At 39.3% G+C, this 24,952-nt stretch overlaps 3 protein-coding genes and 1 pseudogene across 11 annotated transcripts in view; 3 read left to right on the top strand and 1 right to left on the bottom strand.

The window, feature by feature from the left end:
• The first annotated feature begins 3 nt into the window (after positions 1–3).
• On the top strand, positions 4–9,799 carry golm1 (golgi membrane protein 1). The gene is made up of 11 exons (XM_040155768.1): positions 4–226; positions 1,473–1,614; positions 1,853–2,032; positions 2,251–2,305; positions 2,432–2,534; positions 2,793–2,919; positions 3,542–3,701; positions 4,350–4,577; positions 5,090–5,254; positions 5,487–5,585; positions 6,402–9,799. Exons 2-10 carry the CDS (start codon positions 1,486–1,488, stop codon positions 5,582–5,584), a joined length of 1,245 nt encoding a protein of 414 aa, XP_040011702.1. The 5' UTR covers positions 4–226; positions 1,473–1,485; the 3' UTR covers position 5,585; positions 6,402–9,799.
• A 1,562-nt stretch (positions 9,800–11,361) lies between these two features.
• On the top strand, positions 11,362–13,129 carry LOC120805614 (annotated as a pseudogene).
• Positions 13,130–14,554: 1,425 nt separating this feature from the next.
• naa35 (N-alpha-acetyltransferase 35, NatC auxiliary subunit) lies at positions 14,555–24,712 on the bottom strand. Of its 6 annotated transcripts, XM_040154500.1 has the most exons (24): positions 23,887–24,084; positions 23,098–23,175; positions 22,184–22,312; positions 21,849–21,882; positions 21,414–21,528; positions 21,156–21,230; positions 20,675–20,842; positions 20,328–20,394; positions 20,143–20,186; positions 19,976–20,026; positions 19,334–19,417; positions 19,015–19,129; positions 18,440–18,618; positions 18,250–18,309; positions 17,898–18,004; positions 17,673–17,739; positions 17,126–17,224; positions 16,715–16,893; positions 16,411–16,547; positions 16,170–16,237; positions 15,936–16,076; positions 15,660–15,782; positions 15,376–15,456; positions 14,555–15,150 (listed from the first exon to the last, which is right to left on the bottom strand). In XM_040154500.1, exons 3-24 carry the CDS (start codon positions 22,302–22,304, stop codon positions 15,091–15,093), a joined length of 2,175 nt encoding a protein of 724 aa, XP_040010434.1. In that variant the 5' UTR covers positions 22,305–22,312; positions 23,098–23,175; positions 23,887–24,084; the 3' UTR covers positions 14,555–15,090. The 6 variants fall into 6 exon arrangements, with proteins under 6 accessions (XP_040010434.1, XP_040010430.1, XP_040010429.1 ...); XM_040154496.1 differs by lacking the exons at positions 23,098–23,175; positions 23,887–24,084 and adding an exon at positions 24,615–24,712; XM_040154495.1 differs by lacking the exons at positions 23,098–23,175; positions 23,887–24,084 and adding an exon at positions 24,091–24,180.
• Positions 24,219–24,952, top strand: part of agtpbp1 (ATP/GTP binding carboxypeptidase 1) — a 28,513-nt gene continuing 27,779 nt past the window's right edge. For all 4 annotated transcript variants that reach the window (XM_040154493.1, XM_040154492.1, XM_040154491.1 and 1 more), the window contains exon 1: positions 24,219–24,350. The gene's annotated coding sequence lies outside the window, so the exon portion shown is untranslated. The remainder of the gene's footprint in view (positions 24,351–24,952) is intronic.

Raw genomic sequence — 24,952 nt, 5'->3', positions numbered from 1 at the left:
TTCTTCCTGGAGCAAGGAGAAGGCGGCACCTGACTTTCACAGCCAGGCATAACACAGAGACGCTGCTGTTTGTACGGCAATAATGGATACGAGCTAACTGTTTGGTGGTAATTCGCTGCTAATTGCCGGAGAAGCGCGGCCAGATTGTCAAATATAATCACCAAGTGTCACTGCGTATACTCGGCCAGACGTTTAATTCCTGTTTTGTGACTCCCGATTCTACCGGGTAAGTAGACGGTCTGGCAGCTAACGTCAGCGAAGCTCAGGGGCAACCGTGGACAAGCTACGTAGCTAGCTTAACGACTCGAGCGTAGAGTGGCGACGCTTATTGCTTTTTAGCATTGACTCAGATATTAAAAATGGCTGAATTTGGCTTTATTAATTGCCCCACTTTGTCGGTTTGTTTGTCAGTTATACTGTAACATATGTCTTACCATCTACTAGTTAAGTCCAGCTACAGTCGACAACAGCCAAGCTTATTCCTGACCCGAATTAAGCCGAGTATAAGATTTGGCTAGCGGTTAAAGGTTACGTTAGAACGAAGAGTCAGGTTTATGGGAGCTACAGTCTGTGATTTGGCAGCAGAGGCAAGACTTTCTCATTTTTATCCCAGTGCTTGTTTGTCACCTTGAGCTGAGGCTGACTCCCTTGGGCCACCCTTTGTTATAATGTCACACAGGGATTCATGCATCTACATTAATGTAAGCATCATTCGCCAGGTTAATACAAGGCACCTCTATCTCCTTAGGCAAATCACGACTGATTTTAAATATTAATAATGAAGTTATTTATTAGTGCCTTTTCATTTACAGCAACAGTTTTATGATCCTACTTGTTTCTTTTAGTCTATGAGAAATCTGCATGAAGTAATTCAATCAGTCAACCTTTATGTATACTCGAGAGGGAGTCCCTTCCTTAAAATGATTTTCTCGAGTCAAATTACATAAACAAAGAAAAGGAATATACTAAGATAATTTGAAATGTAAAAATAAAAACTCTTATGTAATACAATTGCAAATAGAGGACGGGAGATTTAAGATCAAGTTTCTGAAATGCCCGAAATATATGAGTGTATTGATTTTGAAGAGGTGCAATTTGTGCAGTCTTTGCAAGTTCACACCTGAATCGGGGAATATGAAGCAAGAGCCGGCCAGTAGAGCGTGTCTCATAGAGTCCATCCGAGTAACAGAGTAATTAAGAAAGGTAATGTGGTAGTTTTCCGATAAGGGCTTTATAGATAAAAAGATACCAGTGAGTATCACATCTCTCTTGAAGAGAACAACACCCAGGCTTATAAAATACAATGATGTGTGCCAGTAATAAATCAAGGCAGAGTGATCCCTCTCCGGTACACTTCCTGAGATCAGTGGCAAGGAGAGCATCTTTGACTACTTGAAGAGAGAGGATCTCGGGTAAACAAGTGGTTGTAAGAAAGAAAGTGTGCTAACACTAGCTTTGGTTTTTGTGTCCAGTCTGTAGACAGCTATGGGTGGGCTGGGGAACGGGCGTCGTGGAGGAAGATCACCCCCTCTAATGATTGGTGCTCTAATCGCCTGTATCCTTGTTCTGGGCTTTAACTACTGGGTTTCCAGCTCCCGCAACCTGGAGCTACAGGTAGGTTATTCTGTTTTTTGTGTTTGTGTTTGTGTGGTTTTCTAGCCATAATGAACAGTGCAAATATCCCCTTTAAAATGTCACTCTAAAACAAACAGTAAACAATTGAAAAAAAACTGCTGTAAAAGTTATTTAAGAGCTAACTCTAGTGAAAACTAAATGAAATTTGAGTTGAATGTAGTTTGAAGTGTCTTTTGTTGATGAAAAAGGTTTTTATAATTCCCTGACTTTGATACAGACGAAGCTATATGAGTTAGAGGGCCAGGTGCGACGTGGAGCAGCAGAGCGAGGAGTAGCAGAGATAAAGAAGAATGAGTTCCAGGAGGAGATCCAGAGACAGAAGGAGCAGATCAGCCACATAGAAAGCCTCTACAAGAGACAGCTTGAAGGAGCCCAGAACACCTGCAGCCAAGAGAAGGTGCACGCGAACTCCACCAGGAGTTTAAATGGGGACAAAATGCAACAGGGAAAAATTGCACGTTAAACTGTTGTCTATAAAATACAGCCACAGAGGAATTTTGGGCCAATGAAAACACTTCTTTGACTTGCTCACTGATGTTGTTCACACTAAACTCACAACGTATGAATGGAAAAAATGATTGCAAATATTAATAGTTGCTGTATTTTTGCTTGTAGGGCACACTGCAGCAGAACATTTCCTCCAGTACCAAAACCATACAGGAACTCAAAGGTAATTTAACATTTAACCTCCTTTTCTCAAAAAAAAAAAACAGCAGCAAGAGCTCCGTAGAAAAATACTATAATTCAGCTCTTAATATATGTGACTCTTAATGTCGTGTTTGTGTCTGTACTGTAGGTCAGTTGAATCAGCTGAATGATGACCTGGGGAAGCTGCAGAAGGAGCTACAGAATTGCCAAGGCAACATCAACACCCTTAACAACAAACTCACTTATGACATGTAAGAAAAAGATTATTTTATGCAATTATATTTATACATGTCGGTTGAAAGGAGATAAAGATGAATCGCTTTATATTCATTTATTTGTATTTGTAGCCCTATTGACATGAATAATTGACAATGACCACAATTCACCATTAACTCAGCTTCAGATATATCACATGAACTGTTATTATCATTATGAATTGCCTCAGTCCAGTGAATATATTTCCTAGTCAACATGTCTGTATGTGTCTGTGTGTTTTTGTGCACTTGGAGGACCCATTGTCACTCCCAGGTCCTGTCCCAGAAGGAGTTGTGTGATGAGAGAGTGGCGGCTGCTAAACTTGAAGTTCAGAAGAAAATGGAGAAGCTCATCATCCCTTCCCCAGGCGTCTCCTCACATGTAAGTTGGCTTTCCGGCTTGATAATGAACCATGTGACGTCCAGGACCTTTCCACAGGATTGGGGTTGGGGCAGAGGGCCAGGGCCAATCAAGCTATTTTGTAAATGAATAAGTAATGGCTATATAAAGCCCGATCCATTTCTGATCCTCTGTAGATTTTAACCCATTTCAATCTAGGCGGACCAGTTGTCTTAAATGCTCCCTTGTGCTCTGTTAAAACACTGGAAGCGTTTCTCAACAAATACATTTGCATTTGTTTGTAATACAGCAAAAAAGCGACTCATCCAGCTTGGTGATGTTCTAGCCTGCCCACTTGACACCCACAATTATTCCTTTTTCTAAGTCTGTTCAAAATCATTCTCTGTAGTCTGTTTACATGCAGGGGTGGAAATGGAGTTGATGTACCACCTATTTATGTAGCAAAATCAAAAGAACAGGACTGTCTTACTTATTCTGCAGGGCCAGTGACTCCGATTTTTTTGGTCATCAAGTGTATATAATTAATAGATCTAATAGCACTGACCGGCTTTTATGTTTCCTACTTTTGCTTTCATTGTCCACCCAGCTGTTCTTTTGGTAACGTAAAGGAATGTTCTATATAATGATGTTTACTCCTCAACAGGAAAACGCAGTGGATGGAGAAGTAAAAGAGGACGAACCAGTCATGACTGGGGCTGATACACTTAAGACAGCAACTGTTGTAAACCACACTCCAAGCCTCTCTGAGCCCCAAGGAAATGAACCACCTGAACTACTGACCAATGAGATCCTTGTAGACAAAGGTAGAGGAAAACTAGAGACCATGGTGCGATGGGATCACACCAGCCACAATGCCAATCAACATGTCTACGTTCCGACCCATGAGTAGTCAGTATTTATTACTACATTATTTCATGAATACTCAGTACTCATGGGTCAGACCACACCCATCTTCGAACACGGCCTTCATTTTGATCTCAGCAACACACCTGTAAAGTTTCGTGACTCTTGCACAGCTGTCCACAGACAGACAGACAGACAGACAGAGACACACAGTCACACACATATATACACACACAGACACACGCCTGCCAAATTATTTAAAACCACCGCTTTGGTAGTTCTTGCTACAGTAGGTGTCTCCAGGATCATATTTTGCCACGATCACACACATGCACGAGGTGAAACCATACCAGCCTCGCTGTCGCAGCTGGTAAACATGAATGGCTCAGGTAGTGGTCGCTCAGTATATTTAACTGAAATCTAACACATAAAAGCATATAAGAGCAATAACACTAATATGTATGTATGTATGTATGTGTCTGTACATACTGAACATCCAATGCATTTTGTGTATTTTTATATCTCTACATACTGTATCTTCAAGCGGACTTGCAATAGCAAGTGTAGACCCTCATGTTACACTTGCTTTCTGCCTTATTATTTCCCAGTTCCCGATGCCCCAGCTGACCTGCCTACAGTAAAGGATCTCTCCAAAGCAGATTTCCAGTCTGTTCCTTCTGCTGCTGCAGTCAAGCAGGACATTTTGCTACCACCAGAGGGAGGTGTCAATACACAGGAGGGAGAGGCAGAGGCCAGTAAACTTCTGAAGAATAATCTGACTGAGGATAAGGAGATGGAGGTGATGGATGCTCATGAAGAGGGCGCTCAGACAGAAGGTAAAGAACTCAAAGAATCAGACTCATTGAACACACAAATACTTTTGTTTTCCTACCAAACAACAGGCTCATGCTTTGACCATGTTTTATTTCTAAGTAACTCTACTACATAGCAACTGGAGAGTTGAGTTGGATGTCAGGACAAAGATGGAGGAAATAGGCTGAAGCTAAAATTCATTGGTGTTTGACCAATTAAAATCACAAAAATATATTTTATATTTTGCATGACACGTGACACACATTAACCGTGAAAGGCACAATTTGCATAATTGGTTCTACTGGAGATCATGTGTTTTCAAGTGTTTTCAAATGTTTCTAATGGAACTGTTTTTTACTGGCATTTAAAACATGCAATTGTAAAGTAGATATGCACAAAATTAATAGACAATTATTTGTTATTCACATGATCAAATCGCCGATCAGGGTTAACATTCAAAACCACCAATTATATTTCTTGTTATGTCACATAAATCCGTTCTTACAAATAACAGTGATTTACATTCCCCGTCCAGAGGCAGACCCTGGGATGGAAGGCATGCTGATTGGCCGGGGGAAGGCAGGTGAGACTCCTGTTGATCAGAAGCTGGAGGAGCCAGAAGAGTATGACGCAGATGAGCAAGTAGTGGGCGCAGTCGAGTTGAAGAAACAACAGCAGAGCAAACGGGCTGAAAATATAGGTATGTGAGTTTATAGAGATTAAAAGTGAAAAAGTGTGCATACATATATATATATATATCTATATATATAGATATATAGATAGATAGATAGATAGATAGATAGATAGATAGATAGATAGATAGATAGATAATAGATAGATTATATATATATATATATATATATATTATATAGAGAGATAGATAGACACACACATATATGTGTTTGTTTCATGTTAATTGTACTGTTTGATAGACAAGGACATGGAGGAGGAACTGGCTGACTATAATGGGGATGATGAGAACGAAGGGGAATTTGAAGCAGACAAACAAGCTGAGCTTGCTCAAAACTAAGGTATACACTAAAATACACACTGGTGTCTTCTTCTCTGACATTCATTTGCTTTTTTGTTCTCCAGGTTTTTATGGTACAATAACATTGACTCAACATGTCACACATTGTAATTGCAAAAAATCACTTCCCGTCAGCCAAAGTTTTAACTCAGTCATTTTGTCGAATCATGTCTAAAACTAATCTCCAACATTGGTCATTGATTATTTCATGGTAGCAGATTGAAAACTAATCATCATGGGGCTGTTGCTGTTTCGCTTAATGTCACTTCTGAGTATCTTAGCTGTGTTTTAAAACAATTTTGGTTAAACCGGAACTTTCAGGTGTTTAAAACACAATTGCGTGATAAGATCAGTGATCATTTTTCTGTCAAACCAGCACAGGTTCATCTAGCTGTTGCTAAACTGGCTGTACTGTATGATGAAGTTACCTTGTAAGGTCTGCCCCAGAAAGGTGGGAACACTGCATCATAATGCTGTGTGTTCATTGTTCTTATTTTCCTTTGGAAATGATAATTAAAGTATTTATCCAGTTTCAGGAAATAAATCTTGTTACAGATTTCTGATATTCCAGTTCAGCTGAATATGTCACTAAATGCTAAAAAAACTACTGGAACTGAAGTATTTTTTTTTTTTTTATAATTTATTGTTTAGTAACATTTTTAATATCACAAGTGTTTTTGTTAGTCTGTAGTTTTCATAGGGTTTTAATATGCTACCATCAAGAAACTATTGAATTGTCCATCCTTATGTCTGAAACAGCTTTCACTTTTGGGAAATCGAAATGTTTTTGTGTTCACGCAATTTATTTTTCTTGCAGGGCTGGAATTGGAGAAGGATCCTAGACAAGACATTTTGGAAGCAAGACCAGTTTTACACCCCAGCACAACAGCACCATACAGATTAATGCAGCTCATTAAACACAGTGAGCACAAAGCAAATCTAGAGGGAAATTTCTATAGGAAAGCCTTGTGACATTAGTTCATTTCACCAGGATTTGCTTCACGGAATGTCTTTTATTTGTCTTCCTAATTGAAATTTGTACACTTGATTTTATTACATGTTGTCAGATATTTAATCAGTTGGGATCATCAAGCTTTCTCTTACTGGAGTAAGAATAGTTGGAACTTCATATCTAATTCACAACCGATTGCGATATGCAAATGTCAGTCAAGCATGCATACATTTTCCATTCACATGCATTTCACTGTTTCCATAACACCCTGATATGGTGGTGACTGTGTTCATATTCATTTCAGTAGGTTTAGGTGATATGAAAGTACTTTTAAGTATTTTCTTATCACCTGCTACATAGTATTCATATGGAATGTCAAACACAGATTAAGACATCTCAAGATTTGACGCCATTTGGCTTGAAAAATTCAGACATCTCAACATGCTTGTAGATCAGTAGATTTTTATTTTGGGATTAGATTTGTTGTTTGTGTTGACTCTGTAATGACTGTAACTTGATGATAATGTGCAGACCCTTATAGGGTTACCTGGTGTCAAATACTGTAGTAAATGTAAATGATCTGAGTGGTCCCAGTTACAGAACTCCTCCATCAGTGGGCTCTGTAGCACATGCCTCTTCTCTCTCAGAGGTTCAACAGAATCTTAAGCAATGCCTGGAGCTACTCTTGTACAGTCTCTCATGGAAAGAATGCTGACATTGGGTCAATGTCAGGACATATCATGCTACAAAATGTCCATAAAAGCCACAAATGAAGGAAATATGGTGATATTCTTGATAGACTGCTGTTATTTTGATGCTAAACCCAGTCAAATGGAAAAACAAAAAGCAGCTTTTTTGATTCCCATGTAGCCAAAGATGCTCTAGGCTGGCTTAATAGATATGCCACATAAAAAATGGGCAAATTCACCTTATAAATTATATGCTGCTGTAACTTTGTCGGGTTTTAAACATACTGTACTATGATTGCTGTAAATGGACATTTGTGAGCAATGAGCAGTCGTCTTTAAAGCGTCACTCTGAATTGCTTTGGCATTTTATTGGCACCAAGGCTTTTATTCTCAGCTGTATTTCAGATCACAAAGTGTCACAAGGTCGAATGTGTGCTGTGTTCTACATTTAAGATCAGCAAGACAGAACTACACTGAAAGGAATAGTCTGGAAAATCTGGATAGCGTTTGTAGATCAACATTTTATTTTATCATGACGCATGCCTTATTAATTCTGTGTGCAACAGTTTTCCCCTGGTCAGTTGCTTCTGATTGTGGACCTGCTCAGAGGGTTTACTTTGTGGATACTGTCTCTGGTCTGCTGAATTGGATGCACTGTAACTTTGTTGAGGACGTGGAGAGAGATTTCTCCAAATTGCTGTAACGTTATGAAGGAAATTTCCTTGAAGTAGCACCAGTGTGTTGTGCTATGAGGCTACTGCATTCCAGTGAATGTGAACTCTTCGGTAGCTGTGCTAAAATGTATTTGTGTGCTCAACTTAAAATTGTACTAGACTGGAATTTGTGTGGGTGAGTGCAAGCATGAACTAATATTAGGCATCAGAAATAACAAAAAGTTAAATATGTAGCAGGATATTTTGTTCCCTTGTGTTTTATACAGAACAGGTGATTTTTTTATTTTCCAGGTATTCTGCTTTACTTAAAAGGGGTGAATTTAAGCACAGACCAACAATTACTCACTACACTGTAGTTCTTATTGCCATAATTTCCATAGTATCAACCAAGTATCAAATTATCGATAGTTAACTCCACTTTTCCAGATTAACATAGTGGAAAGTTACCTTCCTAGAGTGCTGTTATTTGGCTATCTGAAATTTCTCTGTGTGTAATAAAGCACAGATGGTTGATGGAATACAATGGCTGGGTTTTGCTCTCAGCTCTTATGCACCTGGCAGTTACAAGTCCAAGTGTGTAGGACAGAACTGGAAACTCTCTTGTCCGTTTCATTTCCAAAGTTTCAAGCTAAGTTTGAAGTTTAGCTGCTTCCATGTCTATCATTACATTCGGGCAGCTGTTCGGTCTGTCAGAAACTACGAGCCAAATCTTGAGGATTCCAAACGTGCTGAATTTTAGTGAAATGTGTCTAAAATGATAAAATGCAAAGAAAACTTGAAGAGTTTCCCTTTTGATGTAAAGATGCAGGCATAACAAAACTTGGTTTTGACTTAGTAATGGCATACATTAGCTCTAATGAAGATGCATATCCAGAATATCCAGAATATACAATATATAGAACATTGTTATATGCTGTGCATTTTTCTCTTACTTTGAAGCACACGGAGAATATCAACAGAAACATTGTGATTCAGTAAGTTGACTGTTTTAGCCCCATAGACTCGGAATTCTAAAATTCTCATTATTAGCTTTATAGTTACATAAACATTATCCTAACACTAAACAGGTGTCATCAAAACTTGATCATGCTTATTTTGAGTGAACTAAATAAAGCAAGGTGATGTTCTTTACAACTTCAGCTTTCCATCAAAAGGTAAAATAAGATGTTATAGCACACACTTCCATACTTTTCCTCATGGCTTTTTTATAATGCTTAACCATGTGAAGAGTTTCTAAGTTATTGGGAACAACATTTCAGTTCAAAGTCCTTCATCAAGTAACTTTTTCTTCCCTAAAAAAATGGTGATTTATGATTTCAAACTCTTTTCCAGAGAGGGCTCACTCAAATTTCAAAGTAGCAACTAAAAGACAGTTAAAGACGGGGGGAAACCCTTTGTCAATAGGCAAGATTAACTTGGACTGCAGCATCAGCCCCGACAGCTCAGAAAGTGTCCGAACCAGTCCTCCGTCAGTGTTCCTGTTGAAAGTGATAAACACAAACCCTTTTGTCTGCCTTTTGTCTCCCTTTTGATCGATCTTGGAGGGGACACACTGTTCCTGATATGTTTTTTATTATGTAATTTTGTTTTCAGTGTTGCTGTTGTCTGACGCTGCAAAGCTTGGACAACCACTGCTTTGTTGTGTTAGAAAGCTTTGTCTGCCTAATTGTGTAAAAAAACAAAACAAACAAACCCATTTTCTGAACTAGAAGTATGTTTACCTGGAGGGAAAATGCTGATTGTGAAATGATTTTTATACATTGGATTAACTTTTTTGGTTGATTTCAGTTGTTTGAAAATTTTATTTTATTTTATTCTTTACTGCTGAACAAATGTATGAAAGGTCTAAATAATAACAGGCTTTATTGATGACAGAGAATAAAATTTGTTTTTATTACCACTTTCAAGACCTGTTTATATTTTCATATTTTCAGGTGTTTGACATATGTTGGATTTTTTACAGCTCATGACTGTCCAAATAAAAAGATAAGCAAATACAACAATGTACAGTCAAATCTCTCTCACCAGTTGTGACAGTTGAAGCTGATAAATCGTATCAGAATATTCAAAATACTAGTTGTCTTACATTCAATGACAGTATTCTGAAGAGGGCAAAGAGAAATTGCAATAAAAAACTAATTTAAATTTTACCACTCGCTTTTAACTTTTAACTTTAGGACATTAAACAGTTTCAGGGTCTGGCATTAAAAAGTAAAAATTCTAAATAATTTTGCTTTATAACTCAGAGCAAAAGTGGGACAGATGTAGCATGGGGAATTTAATTGCATGTTATATAGCTTTTAAGTATGGAAGCATTACATGTACAGTTAACGTGCACAGGTGTGTCTTTTATTGAGTTCCATCAAAGTGTAAGATATTTAACTGTTATAAGTTCTGTAGGGATAGATCTTCCAGACACTGATGTTTAACTGACCTAGATGTTAAGAAAACGGCACAAAACCCAGGTCCTACAGGGCTAGTGTGTTATTTTCATGAAGACCTGATCACATTGCCTTAAGACCAAATCAAACATTGCCGCAGGTTCTGCATTAAAGGTGTATAAGTGGCAAGGAAAAAGCACAATATACTTTTTTGAATTTTTTTATTTTTGGGAAACAAAATTTACAGGGACTTCTTTTATAAAAAGCAAATCTTTAGCGCTAAATGTAAAACAAAATACTCATCTACTGATCAAAACCCAAGTCATCTGTCTTCAGTGTAATGCAGAAAAGGACTCCAGACCAATTGGTGATCTGTAGTATTAACAAATTTTATGTAACACGTTAATTTAACAACACGTTGACATGCTACTGTTTATAAGTTTAATGTCAAAAAACATTACATAGCCTAAGACATATCTCATGATTTACAAACATGGCAACATTTGAAATAAAGTGAACAAATCTCTTGTTTGTGGCTGCCAGCAGTTTGTAATGACACGACATCAGTCTGAATCACAAGTGAATGGTTGCGAGAGTTCAGCTGCTCTCTTTAAATGAGAGTCAAACAAAGTATAGAGTTCGAAGAGATGGCAGCAAATGTGTTGTAAATACAGAGGTCAGAGGGCTGTTCTTGAGTTTTTAAAAGACATTATTCTGCATTATTTGGAAACAGAGAGAGAGAGTGCCATTAAAACACAGGTGCTATAACCTGCCTCCTGTTCAAAGAATCATATGTGGTGTTGGTGTGCAAAATGCATCTAAGGTTTTTAATACACTCCTGTCCGCTGTCCCAAACTTCTCTGTGCACGACCCAAACAGTTCATACACTTGCCATAACAGGTGCATGTCGCGTGATGATGGAACGATGTGGGCGGAGTGTTCTGATAGCCGCCTGTAGCTTTCTAACACTATTGGCTGCCATTATTGCCAAAAAAGGCAGCCAATAAAAAAAAGCTACATGATACTGATAATCCCTATATAAAGATGAAGCATCAGCCAGAGAACCACCTGAAGTGATCTACATCCAACGAGACCATGATGAAGCCTGCCTTTTTCCTTCTTTTGGTTCTAGCTGGTGAGTTTTTTTTTTCTCCGTGAACTTCAATCCATTCAGATTTTCAGTTGGTCGAAATTATTTTCTCTCCTGCATGTAATTGTCTGGTCAGGTGCCATAGAAAAATGTAACGAGCAAAAGTTATAATACGGGGATAAAAATAAAAACCACCGTGGATCCAAATGTAAACTGGAGTTGCTTATTCATGTTTTGAACCCATTCAGGCTTAAGTGATTTCCAGGCCTGAACCCGACAAGTGTGCTGTCATTTCACATAGTGTCTGCTCTGCTTCCATATGTCAGGTGCTGCATTAGGGGCCATTGAGAAGAGGATCGTTGGGAGTCAGGCCTGCAAAACCCAGAGACAGTACCATGTCGAGATAAAGACTCTCCAGGGGGGGAAATCCTGTGGAGGATCACTGATCAACACCCGCTGGGTCCTCACTGCTTCTCACTGTGCAGAACAGTAAGAAACATCCATCTTCCCATGTGATGCAGTTTTCATGTGTTGTCAACCGCCTAAGTGATGGGAATCGATTCACTTTGGCATGGCAGAAAATTAGACTCAAAAACTTTCTAAACTGCTGCCAAAGTGTAGTTGCTATAGAAAAAAAAAAGGATTTTGTTGGATTTACACAAAAAACTATTGTGTTCGTGAAAGGAACACCGCACATAGAGGAATACATACTATTAAAAGGAAAATGATTTAAAATAAAAAGATAGAAAATCAAATCATGGAACAGATTGCATTTTTAAATTATTTTTGCATTAATGTTTTTTGACTTACCTCAATCCCCTGACAAAAAGTTTTCCTCTCCTTTTTTTTTTTTTTTTGCAGGACTGTGAAATTGACGCTTGGCTTAAACAATGATGTATCAGTTTTTAAAAGTTTTGGTCTAAGATCAAAGGATCATCCAAAAAATACGAGCAAGTCATTGATAAGAAACAGCAGTTTACCTACAAAGATGAGGAGGGGCATGAGCATGACATCATGCTGATAAAACTGAATCAAGATATGTCTGCTAAGTTACCCACCATCAAGCTGCCTCCTGTTGGGTGTACCAAACCAGAGCCGGGCCAGCAGGTTGAGGTTGGAGGCTGGGGAAGCAAGATTGCCGACGTGACAAGTGAGCAACATCGGGATACTCGATTCAGTTTTTGAAAACAGAAGCCACTTTTTCTGATGCTTTGTTTTAAATCCTCAGAGGCCCAAACCCCCAAGCACTTGAGGTGTGCCAGCACAGACATCAAAGAATGTGGCGAAAATGATAAACCTGATGCTAAATACTTCAGTGATGAAGCTACCACCATGTGTGCCTTTAAACCTGGTGTGGAGGCCTGCCATGTAAGGAAACAGCTTTATTTGATAAATTTCTTTAATTTTCTAACTTATTTTCTTCATTTTATTGTGTTATGACGTATGTAAAATAGTCACAACTCTGATCTCTCTCTCTCCCAGGGTGATGCAGGTTCAGCGGTGGAGTATAACGATCTCTTACATGGGGTTATTGTAAACAACCCTATTGATAAGTGTGCAAACCCCATTGTATTTCTTAATATCTGTAACTACAGGCAGTGGATCGATGAAACCATGGTGGAAAAATGATGAGGAAACCTCACAGGTTGATACAGAAATGACAAGTATACTTAAGATATCTCCTATCTTTTCCTTTATAATCATAATCACCTGCCAAATTAGCTAAATTTTGCATTAGTTAACTTTACAATGAAAAGGAATTCCTTCTGTGAAACCAATTTTTTTTTCCATTAATAAAAAAAAAGGGATCTTCCAGAGTTCATGTGTTATCTGTTATCTCTTTAAAGTATATTTGAATGTCAAATGTCTCATTTGCAAACGAATTTGACTACTCTCAAATTCTGGTCAGACTTCCACGAGTAGCAAGGCACATAGTGTCAAGCTGTCACAGCACTGACCAACACAAGCACACTTTTTATTTCAAGCATACTTATCATATAAAATCACTTTCTTCCTGTCTGGTAATATAACACTACTCAAGACCCAAGGATGCCAGAATGCTACCATCATAAAACAACTTGAGAAGTCTTATTATTGAAACACCAGTCACAATTAACACCTGAATAGAATTCTTAGTACTCTTGCTACGTGCTTTATATTATTTTATATTAGTTGTGCGTCGATGATAGGATTATATATATTAAAATTAATTAAATTGAAATCAGGTTAAATTGTGACGTGGTGGCTGAAAAAAACAAAACAGGATTGTCTGTGTGAACCACACATGCAGTATCTTTCAATAAGAGAAATTAACACTGTATCGCATCTTTGTTCTCTTATCCTTCTGCCACAAGTGGACATACATTTTCAGAAATCGACTCAAGTTAAGTCAGCTGGAAACCTACTGTATAATCATTTGTAAACAAGGACTTTCAGTTTCCTATTTGTCTAACTACAGTTATAGGGCGGGATTTGATACGTGAAAAGTGATCACCTCGTTTTTCAGCATGCCATTCATGAACATACTTTAAATGAGCGTTTTGGGAAACACAAGTTGCAAATAGAAAACACTTTTTTCCCCCCAATATTTGACAAGTTAGATCTACCTGTTCATACAAAATTATGCAAATCAAGAGACATTGTTGAGCTTTTCACCTTTGTGATTGCCATTTAGGATATTCTAAATGGATTTTAACAAACCACTGAAAATATGTAAAATTCTTATCCAGTAAGGAATTAAATGATAGAATACTACAGTAAAGTGATGCTTTATTATGTTCTTGAGATGTGTGAGGGCTGTAGATTTTCAGTCCTTTGGGGTCAGGAGTGGTTTGAAGAGGGCTGGAAAGTATCTCAACTGTTGCTGTTAGTAGTGAATTATGGATTCATAAGATCTCCCATTTTCAGAAAATCAAATTCCACTTTTTTTGTCTTATTGAAATTTTATGTGTGCTGATTGATTTTCATAGGCCCTGTGTGTGTGCAACTTCACTTTGCACTTATAAGATCATGAATGCCGTCAATGATCCTTTTCTGCAAATGGTCCTGTCTATGTGTCGCAATGCAGATTGATGTCCTCCAGTACTCAAGAGACTGGTGCTGTACAAGGTACAAAAAAAAGGTACCGTTCTCTTTTAAGACTCAACATTTTCATTTTCATTCAGATGAACATATAAATACCTAGAAAGGTTTCATAGGTTTTAATGATATGCACCCAATATCAATACAGCATTCTTTTCAAGTCTTAACAAGACTGTTCTGGAGGTGGCTTACAAACGTTTCCATTGGCTAGTTCTTTGTGCAAAAGCACCTCGACTTGTGTCTGACTTGAGCGCACACACACACACACACACCACACACACACACACACCACACACACACCACACACACACACACCACACACACACACACACACACACACACACACACACACACACACACACACAGACTTTCACATATGCAGATGTGGATGTTGTCACTCATTTAGGTCCGGTTGTGACTTCTCTGGTCTGGTTTCTCATGTCACATTTCTCATTCAGGTGAGAAAAAGGATGGGGTGTGTCAAACACTCCTTCACACAGCTTTACAGTTAGGTGTATCATACACACACACACACACACACACACACACACACACACACACACACACACACGGACTGGATCAGGGCCACTGCGCACACTGTTCAGGTACGGCTGAGAGACTGTCATCCTCTGAGCAGAATCAGATAATCTTGACCACGGGGAAGTACTTGTGAGCTGAGAAGTCAAACTCTGGGAGCACCTAGGGATGCGGAAATTTTTTTTACTGCACAATATGGAACAGTTGTTGCAAAAGATAGCACATTAAAGTATGCCAATCGCAATGCCCTGTGATCAAACAACACAGTATATACACACTACTCACTTTTTAAAAAATATAAACCCATCTTTTCAGAATTGTAATCTTTTTTCTTCCTTTGTGTGCCAGCTAAACATAACAATCCAAAACATGTTTGTATTGTGTTACCTTGGTCTCCTTCTTGTGCCCTCCAGCCAGGAGCTTCATTACCACAATGTTGGGTTTGGCCACCTTCAGTATACGGTTCACCTGTTACCGACAAGTAGCACAGGTCTAGGTGAGAAAATCTTTCGAGGAATAGATTTTGACAACAATTAATTTTGTTTTCAAGAATCTGGGGGCTCAACGTTCTTTAAAGTTAGGGGTAGCAAATAGAAAAAAATCATACAACGTAAAACACCAAACTGTTAGCTGTTAGCCGCATTTATTTTACAATAGTTTAATTTCCATACCTCAGGATCTGGGCTGGGCACATTTTCTAGTATGAGCTTGGCCTGCTGAAAGTGTTTGCTGGCTGCCAGGTAGAGGTCAGCAGAGCCTGGTGGAGGATTGTACTTCTTCAGATCGGACATCTCCTGGAGTGGGCAAGAACGGGAGCAAAGTCAGAAAGAGCAGAAAAGTGTAGTGTGGAGGAGAGAGCACAAACAAGAATGATGGGATAAAAGGAAGTTGAATGGAAAACATGAAGGGCCTACTGGACGAATTACACCCACACAGATAGATAATACCTTGAACTGGATGTAGTGCACAGGTGGGGGGGTGACCACACTGTTGAAGGGTGCGAAGCGATGCTCATAGCGAACCTGCTCGCTGTCCAGCTCAAACTGAGGCTTACGCACCTTTCCATCCATATCCAAAGCTACCATGGTCTAAAGAGAGAGAGACAGAGGCAGAGAAAGGACGGATTATACCTCAGGGTGCCAAAAAGGGGTGAAGAGGGTCATTGATTCATGATGCCTGACCTTGTACATGCCAGCACACATGTTCTGGTATGCTTGACTCATGGTAATCTCCTTGCTGAGGGGGCGAACTGCAACATAAACAACAAAACATGTTTGAACAGCAAAAGTTCAAACTTCACATTAGTCTCTGCTCTTACACCTATAGGCAGATACTAATTCGTCACAGTATTTTGGCGCACACTCAAGTTGTGGTCATACACAGAGAATCCGCTGCAGATAAGGATGATGCGACACAATCTACCTTTCTTCTTCTTCTTGGTCTTTTTGCTGCTGCGTCCTTTCAGCTGCTCCTCCATAATCCGCTCCTCTGCCATCTGAGAGGAGTCGGCTCTGCTCAGAGTGGACATCAGCCAGGCGTAAAGGAACTCTGACAGGTACCTGCGGTTGAAAACAAACACACATTCATTCATAGATGAACAAAAGTGCGGCGGTCGTGCATGATGTTGAGGGATCTGATTTTGTGTGCCTCAGCTGTGAGTTTGTGCCTGCAAGTTAGAGCCAGCAACAGCTACCGGCTACAAACGAACATGTGTGCGTGCTCTCACCAGTAGATATAGTAGTACTCATGCATGCTGTAAAGTTCCAGTTCAAAGCCACTCAGCAGGTACTGTATCATGATCCTCAGGTTATGGTAGAGGATCCAGGTGCCAAGACAGGCTAGATGCTGTCGCTGAGGCTCAAGTTTCATCAGCAGGCTATGCAGCGCTGCATCCACCTTCTCTGCCTGCAGAGTACAAAAGAAGACTTTAGTAGTTGGTTCATAAATTATAAAACCACAACCGTCACCAGAATGGGTGAATGAAAACCACACCAAAGCAATAAGGTGCAATGGCTTAATAACACAGTATGTTAACATAAAACTCACCTATCCAATCCAATGCTTAAATTGTGTAGCACAAAATGCAAAAACATTGTAAGGGAGGAAAAAAAAAAAGGGGGATACAGCTGCAGTTCACCTCATCCTGTAGTGTAGCAAACTCTTCGAGAATGTGACCCAGCTTGTCTCTCTGCCGAGCTCGGTTGTGTCCGTGGATCTGTATCAGACTGCAGAATGGCTACAGGGAAGACATACAAGGCAAGCACACACACACACACACACACACACACACACACACACACACACACACACACGGAGAACGAACACACACACACACACACACACACACACACACACACACACACACACACACACACACACACACACACACACACACACACACACACAAACACACACATAAATAAACACACAGCTTCACAACTTGCCTTTTCATATCGAGGGTTAATGACAGGTTAGCCCAAACTTTTACATTTCATTAGGTACCATGGCTCTCATCAAACTCTCTTTTATGAAATTGATCTTATATCGCTCCTCCAAACCATTTTTTTTTAAATTAAAACTATTGAAAAACAGCACATAAAGTGCTCTGAGTAAGTGAGGTATTGAAATGTATTAAACTGCACTAGATGTACAGACTCCAACTTTGAACAGTAAAGGTGACATACCCTGGAGCAGTGCGTAACAAAGGAGTCAATGTAGTCCTTGGCCTGGTGGTTGTTAAACAGACAACACCTAGAGACAGACAGGAGCAAACACACATGCACACACACAATAAGCGCACAGTAATCTCAGTCCAGATTAAAAACAAAAACCGTGACCAAATCAACCGCTGACTTTAACAACCTTGAATGCTTCACGTGGTGTGATCATTTAACCAATAACGGACTTACTTGTAGGAGAGGACAGGTGGGCTGACGAAGTATCTCAGAGCGTCTTTAATCATGTCCTGCATCAGGTGGGTGCCAAACACTTTCTTATTATCTATCAGGAACGTTGTCTGGATTTACAGAAAAAATATCTGTTTAGTTTTCATTTACTGGGTTTTAAATTGATATCCCATCATATGATCTTGTATGAAACAAAATTTACTAAACTGTTAAAATGGTTTCATTAATTGTTGCATATACATATATGAAGGAAAACAACATGTAACAAATATCAAGGGGTTTCTCTACAGGCAATCAGAGGGCAAAAATACTGACTCCTCAGATGCATGGATCAGAAAAACAACCATTAACTCACTTGAAGTAGAGATCTGGAGAGCACACAGGGAGACTGCTCACTGAACTCACAGAAGAAGTCCTGGTAAATCAATAAACACAATATTCGAGTCAACAACAGCGTTTCTTCATCTTTCATATTTTTTATATGTTCAAGGTTAGGAAATATTTCTGTATGGATATGTCTGTGTTTCTAAATTGTCTATGTTTACCAGTATGCCATGTAGGTTGGTGGTGTTGATCACGTCACAGACAGTTTTGATCCGTTCTATAAGTTTGCTGAAGTAGGCCACCATATCCTCCCTCTTAATGATCTTGGCGTAGCGAGGAAAGGTAGGTGGCAGCAGTCTCTGGTTGACCAGGGGCTCAAAGCCCATCATGATGGGGTGGTCTACAGCATACACAGAAAGAAACCCACAAAGGTTAACAAAGGTCACATTTTGTAATTATAGAGTCATCTTTCTTAAGACGCTGTCTCAACTAAACGCAGTACACTGGAGCAAGATACAAATTAACTGAAGTTTTAACTGAATTTTCTTAGCTCTGTGTGTGGAAAGTTGTTGAAGTGGAGGAGGTACATTTAGTGGGCACTGTGTTGTAACTGTCTAGGTTGCCATTACAACCTCTTAACTGGATGGCTGGAGAACAAGAATGAATATAATGTGTGTGCAATTTCATGTATGCGTGATACTTTTTTTCGTTTAGTCGTTCTATTTTCCAAACTGAATCCTAAGCATGTACGGTCTGTGTGTGTGTGTGTGTGTGTGTGTGTGTGTGTGTGTGTTACCTCCTTTAGTGGTGTCATTCTGTGACTGGATGCCATGCTGAATACTGGAATGAATGGCTGATAAGAGGTCAGCTGCCTGTGCCACAAGCTTCTGGGCCTCGCCCACCGAGCTGGTCTGATAAAGATTCAACCAAAAACAAAAACAAACATAAAAACAAAAGAAAAAAAAAATCCCAATCCTATATAAAAGTGTCTTTCAGTAGACAAAATACTTTCATGCAATCCTCTTCATTGCTAATTATCATACGGAAAAAAATGTTAAAAGCCACGTTTCAGTCATTAACTCAGTGTCAGTCTTGTTTTTTTGTATGTGTATTACCTCTTTTTTGGTAAAGGCAATTAGTGCAGTCAGTAGAAGACGTGTGAACTTGATCCTATTGAAAAGTGCCAAGAACTGCTGATGCTGAAAAGAAAAAAAGAAAAAAAAACATGGCGGGACATTAAACAGGCACATAAATACATATACAGCTACTAAGACAGACATTTTTAACCAGTCTTTGAAGCTCCACAAGCTACAAGAAATTACAAAGGCTAGCTTTTTTTCCCGGCCACCCAGAATATGTCCATTTTTGGGTCTATTTATTTTCTTCCTTTAATTTTGTCGTATTATGAAACGGCTGGAAATTCCAGAGCAGAGTCTCTAAAGGTCATCTCAGGCCCACACTCTGACAGACAGCAGATGGGAAACAATTTATAATACGCAGAGACAGAGAAGGAGGGTCCATGATTAGTTTGTCACTTAAATGTGGGAACACTAGGCTTAATTAATAAAGAGCAGTGACACAGTCTGATATAACACTTGTAGTCCTATGTATTTTATGTTGAAACTACAACCACTTGAGTCAGAAACAACCAGTGTTTAGCTTTCAGATTCTGTAAATGCATGCCTTTAACAAAAGTCAAAACAAACAAAAAATCTGCGACAAAAACTCCACAGACACGGAGGAATGATGCTACTTACCTCCAGCTCAACCTCAGGGTCTCGCTGCTCACCCTGTCGACTGCGTGTGCTCTGAAGGAGTAGAAGATTTCAACCAAAAAACAATGTAATACTCGGAATAGCACTTGCATCAACAGTATTTCACTGAAATGGCAAAGACAGAAGTTAAACTGGAAAAGAACAAATACCTTAACTTTCCTCTGTAACTCATCCTCCACATCTTTTAGCATACCTAGTAGGATGAAAACAAGAGAGAGAGATGACACCAGCTGTCAACGAATCAACTGTATTAATCTGTAATGGCATCAGCTGTCCACAGCATAAGTAAAGCTAAAGACTTAATAAAAAAAATAAAAAAAAACAGTGCTTATACCTGTCACCCGCAGGTCTGTGACATTATTGGCCATTTTGAAGCCATAGGTCATGGCCTGGAAATCTTCCTATCGAAAAGTATGAAGTTAATCATTATTCAGACATATATTATGAAACTGAGTTATTGATGGCCTATTGCAATTTTAATTATTTATAAATAAATGTTTACATAAAGACCAGTGGGCATAGCAGAAAAACCAATGATAAAAATGATTACTTGACCCACAGGGATTGTAAAAGCCTAGGCAATAGCTGAAATATTGCCACAATCCTTTGCACATAAAATAAAGCCTTTCAGTGCAGTGGCACACATGCATACACAATGACATACTGTAGAGAGCTGCTTACCTCCTCGAACACAGCAGCCTTGTTGACCTTCTCTCGGGCGATGTCACACACCTTCAGGATGCCCAGGGCAAAGGCTTTGAGGGCTGGCTCCTCAATCAGGTCGGGGTTGTGGACATACAGACAGGTAAACACAGTCTGCGCCAAAGAGTGGCCCTCCAGCCATGTGATCTAGGCATACATGTGTTTAGGTAGACACAAAAACATGTTCCAGTGTGGTTTTCCCACAATGGGTCATGATCTGAAATTTAATGGGCCTCATTGAATCCATGCCTCGACACTGTCCTAACTTTCCAGGAGTTCATACTCTGTTGTGACATCCCTGCAAAGGGGAGCTACTCTAACACAAATTCCCCCCTTAATGTTTCATTCAAAAGCAAACCTCAAGTGTTATATATCATACACAAAAACACACTGCATGATGATGGATTCCCAACATATTGGCTGAAATAGGAGTTTCATTTTTCAAGAATGTAATACTCACCAAACAACAGAAACATGTGTCTATTATCCCAATGAGTTCAGGCAGACTAAGGTCTTTAACCTTGATGGCACCCTCCTAAAATTAAGATAAGAGAATAATACAATTGCATGGTTGACTTTACTGTTACAATTTGAAAAAAAAACAAAAAAACTAGAGTAGGCAATGTAGCAATTATAAAGTTGTTGTGCATCATAAAAATAAGGCCTTGTGTGTTCATTCCTAACAATTCATTATTCGCAATTTACAGTAGTACCATACCTTGATAGCTTGTTCAAAGTTGAGCACTTTCCTGTTAACCTGGTTTCCAATCATTCCGGCATCCATCTTAGGATCCATCATCTCTATGGCTGACATGGCCTCAAACAGGCCAAACCTGTCACCACAGCAGAGAGTTTAATGTATGTATGTATGTATGTATGTATTAATGGTAATACTAATATTTTTGGATTGGTACAATAGCTGTTGCAGATATCAATATGGTCATATTCAGACATCTTTATTTAAAAAATGACAAGGATTCTGTGTTTTTCACTGCGACTAGTTTTTCTTGGGACTTCTATGAAGTCTCTGAAACACTATTTAGACTCTGAGACATGAAATCTACGCAAATTAACTCTAATTGATAGGGTAAGCAGATTTGAGCAAACTAACCCTTTAAAGCATGAGTCTGCAAAAAGCATTTTTCTTACTCACAGTTTGTCATGAAGCAACTCCCCAAGGTTCAACTCTGCATAAATAAAGGATGAGGACAAGGAGGGAGAAAAGGAGGAATATGTCATTTCCTTTGATAACTGTACACACGCGCACACACGTTTGTACTTCTATCTTTGTGAGGACACTCATTGGCATAACGCATTCCCTAGCCCCTTACTCTAACCTTAACCATCACAACTAAGTGCCTAGCCCCAGCCCCTACCCTACAATAAAACCAAGTCTAACCCTCAAACGGCCCTTTAAAGGTGTGTCAGAAAGTGAAGACTGACCAAAATGTCCACACACACATACACAGTCTCTAGCAGAGCCTTTACCTTTGCATGCACCCTTGAATTCATGTGTAATATCAACCCAATTGGCATTGTTCTTCATCTTTTCTGGGATGCCCAGCCCCCAGCCGGCATCATCATCTTCAACTGATGATTTCATCACCATGGTGACTACTAAAGACAAAGAGAACCGGGACAAAGTTTTCAAAATATTATAAAACATTAGTTATTACCAGAATGTTATAAACATTTTCCAAAGTGGGAAAATGTTAAAATATTTTATGACAGGGTGGGACTTAGTCTGATTTTAAAACAGGTCATGTCATGAGATGATCTGCCAGACAGAAGGCAGACCAAGGTAGACCTTTCTTACAGCAGACAGTATGCCTCATCATAACAGGAACTGCACAACTGTAACTAATAATATTAAGCAATTTGCTCTAAACATTTTGGTGACAGTAAGCCATGCTAATGAACCAGCGAGAACAACAATACAACCCCCAAACCGGCAAACCTAATTGGAATGCACCCATTTTTTTGTAATTAATTAAACCCGTTCTTTATTCAAACACAGGCTCTATGTGTGATGGATGTAAAAATCTGAAAACAATATGGTAATCCCAAATCGCAATGACCAGTGAACTGATAAATAGCATCTCGTCTCACAGCATTGCAAGTGTTAAGTGTTGAGCAGTTGGCTATCTTTACATGTTTATCAAACATGACCTGAAACATAGACATTTACATACACACAATAATTTACTACATCCCTTCACTTTCTTCGCCGGACATTCCACAGATTACTTGGCTCTCTGCTGACTGATCAAGCTTTAAACATGCACCATGCAATATATTACACTCATAAAGAGTAATAACAAGCCTACATGGCTATTTAATTCCTACAGTTTGCTGTATTTTACTAGAAATTTTTACACATTAATGTTTACTGTATACTTGACCTGTACTCCTGGAAAACTGGACAGGCAGTATATTATGATCTAGCGCAACAGAAGAGGATTAACTTCATGTTCTGTGAACTGAATTGAGAAGATTAAGTTAGAGCCTAAAAAGGTGTAAATTGCAAGCCTGAGTGCACTGAAAAGTCTCAGCCTTTTGAATCAAGAACATGTCAGTACTGTGAAAAAAAATCCCACTTCTGTATGATTGATTTATTAATCTTGAACTGATTTATGAAGGTATATATAATATACTTATAGCACATCTATCTGATATTACGAAATACACTTGAATTGAACTTTACCAACTGAACTACGAGACAACACACTGAAATCGATTTGAACTGGTGAATAATGAATAATCACAGGTTAAAGAAGGTATTGGTGCATTTCCTTCACTCTGGCACTGGGAAGCATCTCGTTGAGAGAAAAGCAACTTAGCTACATGCCCAACAAATACACAAGAGTACAAGTCTGTCTTCTTATTGCCTATTTCGGCGCTCTCATCAACACCAGTGTAATGAGTTCACCTAAATTTGTACTGCTTAGAAAAAAAAACTACGTACGTTACAAAAACATGTATTTAAAGAAGTGAGACAAGACACTTTAGCTAGCTATCACCAACGTCCAAATTAGCTGTGTGCCGACAAGCTAATGTTGCCCACAGTGGATGTTTCCTGTGAACAAAGCCTGAAAATCACCAGTTCAACAGATTTGTCAATGTGATCACGTACACACAACACGAAAAGTCCTATCAGAAAAGCCATATCTTCGTTTTGAATAAGCACGTACCTTTAGTATTTTTGTGTTAACCATGTAGCTAATAAATACCTGATTCGAAGACAGTAAAGCTTGACGCATAGACTTAACGTCATAAGCCACGGTCAACATGGGAAATGTAGTCCTTGTATTTCATGATGGCAATCAAACCCCCAATGAACGTCTTATAGCTCCAAATCAGGTTAGTGTAGGTGTAAAACTACATGAAAGTTATACTTTGGTAAAGGTTATGGTGCACTTGGCTCATTCGGGAGCTTTCCATCATCGTCCCAACTGCGCCCAAAACCAAGCAGAGAGATGTACTCTCGCGTTGCCTGCTGACAGCCCCCTCTGACAGTCTGGGCTGGTCTTATCACAACATCAACAGGGCGTTTCAGGCAGTGCTCATACACACATGCACACACACACACACGCACACACACAGTAGCATTAGAATCGGTCCACCCTGAATGGGACAACAGTTCCTTTCCATAGAGGTTCGTAAAATCCTCGTTCTTTTTAATATTATACATGCCTAGTGCTTTAGCTAACGTCGCCTGTGTGCTGTTTATTTAGCATTACTGTTAGCATGTTCCTCCGTTAGCTAGCCTGCTGTCGCAGACAGGCGGCCGTTGATGAGTGACCAGTCCAGCAGGTGCAGCGGCCAGAAGCCTCAGCTAGGTTGTCTAACTTAGCATCTTGTAAGACAGCCTTGCCTGGTTCTTTATCTTGCCAACAATAGCCAAGTGGCAGCGACTAACCCATAATTCCCCGCGGGCTGATGTAGCCTATGATTTTTTTTAAAATGGATTTTGGATTATGGAAGTAGGCAGCCCTGTCGGGTTACTGTGGCCAGGCTGCCATCTGTCCTATGTAGGCTGGCCTCTGCAACATATCAGTGTTACAATCGCTTTGGCTCTTTGTGGTCTGTCCTCTAGCTACATCTATGCTCCTCCTCAGCTCATAGGTATTAAGGCATGACCTTAAATCCTGCGGTCACCAGGCGGAACCTGTCTAGTAAAGAAGGGTGATGGCCTGTTGCAGTCTGAGTCTGCAAGCTTTGGAAAAGCCTGACTGAGGAGTTTAAGATTTGCCATCT

Source organism: Xiphias gladius, chromosome 19, assembly GCF_016859285.1.
Source record: "Xiphias gladius isolate SHS-SW01 ecotype Sanya breed wild chromosome 19, ASM1685928v1, whole genome shotgun sequence".
Classification (NCBI taxonomy): domain Eukaryota; kingdom Metazoa; phylum Chordata; class Actinopteri; order Istiophoriformes; family Xiphiidae; genus Xiphias; species Xiphias gladius.
Note: the sequence above shows the minus strand (reverse complement) of the source record. Positions and strands in the feature narration are given on the sequence as shown.